This window comes from Paracoccidioides brasiliensis (genome assembly GCF_000150735.1).
Source record: "Paracoccidioides brasiliensis Pb18 unplaced genomic scaffold supercont2.11, whole genome shotgun sequence".
In the NCBI taxonomy this organism is placed as follows: domain Eukaryota; kingdom Fungi; phylum Ascomycota; class Eurotiomycetes; order Onygenales; family Ajellomycetaceae; genus Paracoccidioides; species Paracoccidioides brasiliensis.
In genome coordinates, this window is record NW_011371368.1 from 139,115 (window position 1) to 146,533 (window position 7,419).

The 7,419-nt window shown below is 48.6% G+C and overlaps 2 protein-coding genes across 2 annotated transcripts in view; both read right to left on the minus strand.

Moving 5' to 3' along the window:
- The window catches only part of PADG_12275 (uncharacterized protein), a gene marked incomplete at both ends in the record, with an annotated part of 3,431 nt that extends 1,422 nt beyond the window's left edge, over nt 1–2,009 (minus strand). The window contains one exon of the mRNA XM_010764616.1: nt 299–2,009. Within this exon, the coding sequence (XP_010762918.1) occupies nt 299–2,009 (1,711 nt within the window). The remainder of the gene's footprint in view (nt 1–298) is intronic.
- Nucleotides 2,010–3,882: 1,873 nt separating this feature from the next.
- Nucleotides 3,883–5,563, minus strand: PADG_07296 (uncharacterized protein; the record flags this gene model as incomplete). Its single annotated transcript, XM_010764362.1, has 8 exons — nt 3,883–4,303; nt 4,368–4,416; nt 4,531–4,587; nt 4,673–4,802; nt 4,932–5,022; nt 5,098–5,183; nt 5,250–5,284; nt 5,407–5,563. 8 exons carry the CDS (start codon nt 5,561–5,563, stop codon nt 3,883–3,885), a joined length of 1,026 nt encoding a protein of 341 aa, XP_010762664.1.
- Nucleotides 5,564–7,419: the final 1,856 nt, after the last annotated feature.

Below are 7,419 nucleotides of genomic sequence, written 5' to 3' on the forward strand. Positions count from 1 at the left end.
GGGTGCGGGGATAGGGGTGGGGACGGAAACGGGGACGGGGACGGGGACGGGGACGGGGACGGGGACGGGGACGGAGGCGGGAGGCGTAGGTATGGATGGCGGCGGAGAGACAGAAGATACCCCATTGATTGAGGTAGTGTTAGGTTCTATAGATAAGAGAAAGGGGGGGGGGGAAAGCAGATATGTAGGAATTGACGTTAGCGGTGTTGAACTTACAATAAAATTATAAATGAGCATTTCAGGCGGGCGGACTAGTCAACCAATAGGTCTGGATATCGCAGGAGAACGGCGGACGTACCTGTCACACTGGCATTTGTAGATGTAGATATGATAGGAGGCGGGGGAGTATGCTGACGGCCATATTTGGGACGATGTTGATGTTGGTGTGGGTGCCAGGAGAGATGGCTCCCCGGGGAGGGAAGGGGAGGCAGTTGTCCGGTTGTAATCACGGACATGGAAGGTACGGGGCCATGATGGGAGCTAGGTATACTTGCATTCGAGGCGGATCCAGAAGGATTAGATGCGGGAACCATTGGCATCGGAGGGAAGTAATCTCCAAATTCCGCTGGACGTAGTTCATCAAGTTGACATCCTATATTGTGTTGTCTGGGCGAAGGTTTTGGTGTGCGGCGCTGAGAAACATCAATAATCAATGCTTCGTCTACGGTCTGTCCTCCGGGGTAGAAAGTGTCCAATGTGCGTCCGACGGGTTCCTCCGGACCAAGCACACGTTCCTGGGAGCTTGGTCGACTCGTCAGTTCTCGGGGAACGAGTTTTATAATGATGTCTGGAGAGTCAAAGGTGCGACCAAGGGAGTTGCTGTATTTTTTCAAGATGACGTCGCGCAGATCATCCACTAGATCATCCTCTGTAACTGTGACCAATGTCGGTGAGGAATTGGGCCGTCGAACCCATATCTTACGGTTGATCATCTCGCGATGGATGGCGGGAAGACCTCCGGAGAAGTAGTCTCCACCACCAAAGGAAGACGGTTCGAGGAGGGTGCTGATCAGGCGTTGTTGGGAAGAAGGAACGAGGGACTGACGACGGACGGCAATGCTAGGTCGTGGAACAGGTTTCACAGTGGTAGTAGTTTTGGAAGATGTGGCGGATGATACGGAGATATTTTGTTGTTGACGAGACTCATCAACGACGTTGAGAGACGGAGAGGATGCTGCAGACGCGAGAGGGAGGGGTTGTCGAGAAGACCGAAATATGGAGCTTTTTCCCTTTGCAGAGGAAGAAGATCTGGAGAATGAGAATTCTTCCAGGGCACGGAATGGGAGGCGGTCTTCTTTTGGGTCCAGAGCACGAGAGCTGCTCGACGAGGAGCGGTCGGAGGATCCTCCTGCCTCGTGGTCTGCGTCGACAGCAGCGGAAACGGGGAAACTGACAGCTGGGAGTTGGTTGACGTGTTCATCTGCTACCTCATCGTTTTCTTTATCCAGGGTTGATTGACGCAGTGGGTCATGAGCGAGATTCGGATCTTGATTTTGGTGCTGAATAGTTGTTGACCTGATGGAAAGGGTTCGAGTTTCGTCCCCACTCTGCAGCCTCCTGGGGGTTAGCTGGGAGAGAATGTTGGAGCTGTCATTAGTCGGGCTTTTGAACGAGGAGCCAAGGGAGGGTTCACAGGGGGAATTGGAAGAGAAAGCACGGTGCGGAGGCTGGGGTTGCAATTGAAGCTGCTGGAGCTGCAGCTGGTCGTCTTCGGGGATGCGTGCCGAGGGAGGAGGGGTGATGGAGCCCGTATGGGACGCCGTATGGGTCGTTGTATGGGCCGCCGTATGGGCATTAGGCTTATTGAGATTGACAGAGGTGGTACTGTTGCTGTTGCTGCTGTTCCTGGCAGCAATAATGTTGGCAGTGGTAATGTTGGTGCTAGTTGTGTTGGAGTTCGGGTTCGAAGAGTTAGGCGCAACAAAGTTTGCGGAAGACGAGGAAGACCGGCGCAGTAGTTTGGCTGTAAACCGCGACAGACGGCGCTCGCGATCCATGGGCATGGGCATGGCCCGCGGGAACAACGTAAATTATCTATCTCAATCAACAAACACTCCGGCGACCTTTGTGTGTCTCTACCGCATTGTTTGGATGTAGTGTATGTGCATACACACATACACACAAACATACACACACCTCTTGACGGTTGCTTGCTGAGATGGTTTTCAAGGGAGAAGAATAGGCCGTGAATGTATCTTTGGTGCCCGTAAAAAACAACAACTGAATAAGTTAACGGGCAAGTCAAGTGGATCGAGGCAATAGTCGAGAAGTCGCTTTCGTTAGCTGGGCTGACTAGTTATCTCAATTGGCACGGGGGATCCATCCATCCACCTCCACCCATGTATATCAGATGTTCGAGATGCGGTGGGGGGTCAGTCAGGCAGCTTAAAATTAAACAGCGGGACGTCGAATGGGCTTGTGAGGGCAGAAACGAGGGTCACGGACAACAGCAGCGCGTGGTTCCTGGGACAGTTCTAGCTCCAGGTCATCCCCAAGGTCAACCCGAGGCGTGCTGGCTGCTGCCAGAGAGTGTGTCGTTGTTCTGGCTGTGGTTGTGGATGTGGATGTGGTGGTCGAGGTTTGGCGGTGGTACATAAAACAAGAGGAGGAGACGACGCAACACGGGACAGGCCTTTGCACGCCTCAACGAGGGAGGGCAGTGAGGAGGGACACACTCAGAGACAACTAAGGTGATAAGATAAGTAAACATATTAGTATCGTGTGCTTAACCAGAGAGACGAAACAGCAGCACATGTTTCTGATCTTCTCATCCCAACGTCTCTGCTCTGCCACTTCTGCACTGCTCTCTTGCTTCTGGCCCAAATATCTTGGGCTGTAATTCTCGACACGCCGTCCACAGGGTGCCAGGTTTATTTAACACGGCATGGATATTCTGTTGACCGAGCTCTGATATGTTCAGAAATATATTACTATCTCTCCGATCATGAATAATGAATGTTGACATGCAGCCAGCATCCAATCCTCATTATCCTACATCCACCCACCTGGCGAGAGCAGCCTGGAATTGACCAATATAAAAGGTATGCATGTCCCCCGTCAGACACCGAAGAAAAAAGAAACGAAACGAAAAGAAAAGAAAAGAAAAGAAAAGAAAAGAACAACCCCCACAAACCCCACTCCCGTTCGATTTTCCAATTCCAACGCCCTTTATCAATTTCCCCTTCCCCTTCCGCACCCCGCTTCCCTTGTTCCAGACTGGATGGTTTGGCTCACATTCCATCATTCCCCCTTACTCACCCTTAACAACAGTACAGCACCCAATAATGATATTTATCCACACGTGTGGATTTCACCACAATATATATATATATATATATATATATATAATAAAATAAAATCTTCCCCGCTAAGAGTTGCCCTCGATTACACGGATATTTCTGTGTTAGGAGCTGAAAAGAGAGGAGGGTAAAGGCGGATGCGGACAGATGCAAGGGTGCACGGCAATGCTGTACGCCGCAGAGACCTAACTAATGAGATGAATGGATTTGGAGAGAGGAAACAAAACCAAAACCACCCGGGTAGAAATGACTCCAATCTATGCTTTGTTGTTGTAAGGCTTGCTTGCAGCTGGCGCGATGCATGACCTCGAGCCGTTATTCGTTTCGTTTAGGAGCGTTGGTATTGACTCGGGCAAAGGAATGGCCCCCTTGTCAGAGCGTTTATTCACGGCGCAGAGTCCTGAGGTCGTGAAGTGGATTTTATTTTTTGTAGGCATATTCTACTCTGGATATATACATACAATGTTACTATCTGTTTACATAACCTAAAGCAAGAGAAATAAAAGTTATACAAGAACACATAAACATACATGAACATGAACCTCAATCCAACACGAAAGTCTAATAATACAGCCTCTCCTTCTTACTCCGTATCCTCCACATTTACATAACTATACCGACTCTGCGATTCCAAGTCGACATCTCCAGCTGCATCTACCGCGTTCTCCGCATTGACGGAACCCTTTCCGATAACCACATTCCTAGCTGGTGCAGCTTCGAACGGATTCCGCTCCATGTGCACCCCCTTTTCAACAACAGCACCACAAACAGTAGTAGTAGTAGTAGTAGTAGGAGGAGGAGGAGGAGGAGGAGGAGGAGGAGGAGGCTCATAGCAAATGCCACCACGACCATCACAGCAACTGCTGCTGCTACCACTGATGGCTCTCCCGGAGCTCAGATATTCATCGATACTCATGCCAGATGCCTTGGCTGCCTTTCGCTCTTTGCAAAAATGGAGGCGCCAGATGATGTGGCTGGCAAAGATGCCGAGTTCGAGGATGAGGCTAGATCGGTTCTGTGAGTAAGGATAGTTTAACAATTAAATCTCAGTTTATGGAAAAGTCTTACACGACGATAAACATGATACCGCCTAGGATGTCGAAGGTTCCTTCAACGGCTGGGGGTGGAATGTATAAGCATATTTCTCGAATAATCTCTTCGTCCTCTTTTTCACTCAAGGTTGAAGTGAAGGGATATCTGGCATTGGTGTAAATGTATTATGTTTGCTTACCCAAAGCAAGTAGGGAGAAAACGGCGCCCAGGGTGTCCAGGGAGAGGAAGAACCAATCTTCGTTAAATCGCGAAGTCAATCCATCGAATTTCAAGCAGTGTGGGAAAGAGCTGGTATGTGAAATCAAGGGAAGAGAACATACTGATTCCAATCACTTGGCCGCTTCTTTTCCGCAGCTCGAAGTAGGGAGCAATGAGCCCTAACGCAATGAGGATGGTGGCGATTATCCCGATTAGCAGGGCTGGCCAAGTTATGCCCTTATTGTATGGAATCTGTGAATTGAGGTGAAAAACATCCGGGTTAGTTGCACCAAGTCGAACCATTTTCATAGGATATATATTCTCTCTCCTTTAGGGGCCCCATTATATGGTCGTATTATGTCAATGGCTCGCTAAGCTTACCCTCAAAGTAAGGATGAATAGAGCTTCACATCCACCCATAAGCGCCGCAGTTATTGCACCGGTGAAAACTGATTTTTTCAAGCTGTAGCCACTGTAATCCAGGAGGGTCAGTGAAATCAAGTTCAGCGTCTACGCATTTTATTTGTGGGAGACGGGCCAGGCTCACTGGTTATAATATAAAATTTGGACCCAGCAGATTGTACACAGCGAGCCAAATATTTGAGGTTGGATTTGGATAGGAATGTTCACTTGCTAAAATGGATGTTAAGAATAGGAGCGGCCTTTCTTCCCCTTGCATGAATCTCCGCGGAAACTCACCTGCAGAATCATGTAGATGCCGAAGGGCACAGAACCTGCTCGTTTAAGAGGGAATGTTTAGTGTTCGTTCATAACACATATTACAATTTTGCCCCCTATCCCAGTGGCAGTGGGAGTAATATCAAAATCTACTGGAGCAATAGGGGGTTAGACATACATAAAGCCCATAGAAACATCATACTCGCTGGCAATCCATCAGTTCTCTTATTCCTCCAATTATGCCATATCTGCGGCACGAGCTGGATGCACCAGAGCACAGTGCCAATGGTCCCAAGCACATTAGCCGCAACGGGAATCTTTCTAACTTCCGACATCCCTTCTTGAAAAGAGGTTGTCGAAAATCAATCAACAAGGAATTCGGGGTGGATCTTTCTCCCCAGTTATTATTTCATTCCTAAGACAGACCCAACCAAACAACTCCAAGCGACATTCAGGACAGATTATAGGCTAAGGACCAAAGATCTGAATATAACTTGTTTCCGTGCCTGGTCCAGCAGGGCGTGAAGTTTTTTGAACACTTTCTGTCTCACCGGGAGAGAGTGCAGTCTCAAACAGAGGAAACTGCAGTGAACGTAGTTCAGGTAACTAACTAGAAGAACCGCTAGCAGTCAAAAGGAAAGCCGGAGGAGAAGCTGAACTTCTCCTTAAGCGAGTCCGGATGTGATTTTTTCCCCCAAGCCTGGCAAGACCCCAGGGAACCATCAGATTGCGATAGCGGGATAGATAGCCAAGAGGATCCATAAAAAATGCTGGGGGAGTTGACTCGCTTCTCCAAACGTTTTCATCAGCGGGGTGAATCGGATCTCCAAATCTTGAGGGATCTGACTCTCATTTCGCTATCTTGTGATTGATGTGCCGTTGATATCTCTGGAGACGGAGCTATGAGCAGACTGCCAAACGTAATGCAGGGACTGGGGGTAAGGAGAAAGCTAGGGACGAGCTGATATAGAGAGAAGAAATGAAAACAGAGAACGAAGGATGTTCGTTTTCCTACATACAACAATAGAATTTGCCATCGCAAAGTTAACTACCTTGGTTTGAGCAGTCCCGGAGCCAATCGGCCCAATGGGAACGGACAACAGTCCTTTTGTACCGGATCATCATCTTCGAGAGGGAAGTGAAGTATAACAGTGAAAAACTAGGAAAACACGATGAAGATAACTCTCCTTTGCCCATCGGTCAGCGCTTGAACAGTAGTTGTGTGTAGAGTAGTTAAGTCGACCGACACTGGGCGAGAGATGAATGACGCAGACCTTAGTCAGAGGCTTTTGGCCTTGCCGAAATGCGGATTTCTCTTGCTTTGTCGACACCAATTGGCTTCAATTTAGCCAAATTCTTCGACATTCTAGCCATTGAGAGAGGCTAGAGAGAGATATGTATTACTCATTGGATTGATGAAAGAACTTTCATTCCATGGTCGATTCAGACCGAAGGTTTCCGCTGAGCGAAGCGCCCCTCTTCCAGGAGAAGACAAGCCGAACGTCATGTAAAGGAACGATTTGCATGTATATCTGATTAAAGTCCATTTTCTGCAGGAAATGGGTTGTGATGATACGACAGAAACTCGGCCAGTATGAGCAATAGCATTTGCTCAATTGGGTGCTTTCAAGGATTGCTTGCGCAACTCGAGCCATGGCGATGAAGGGACAACCCCTTTCCCGTGGAACCATACCCTTCATTTGAGTAGAATTGACTTTAGATCCTATTTATGAATCCGTTGAATCTGTGCTGCGCCGAATAAGCGCCCATCTTCGATGGTAAACTTGCTCCTCATCAACCCCCACGGTCAAGTCCCTGGCCTAGATCAGATAGATCCCTTGTCCAGAACAGACACTGCGCAGCAGCGACTGACGATACAATTTGATGGCTTAAGAGGGGGTTGATGCCATTCTTATCTTTGTGTCTTGTGCTGATCTTCTTCCTCTCCAAGGACATTGGGAGCCCCGCGTTCCGGCGCACACACACGTACCCACTGCATGTAAGTAGTTGTGCAGTCTGTACACCCAATTATTGTCTGTGCATGCTGCGACGAGGGAGCTGAATCCAGTCTCCTTCTGCAGATGCTGTGCAAGGACCAGCGCGACAGCAATTGTTTCTATTTTTAACATTTTCCACATTGGACCTCTGCACCCCCTATACATATATAAGAATCAGCCCTTGACAACTGCTG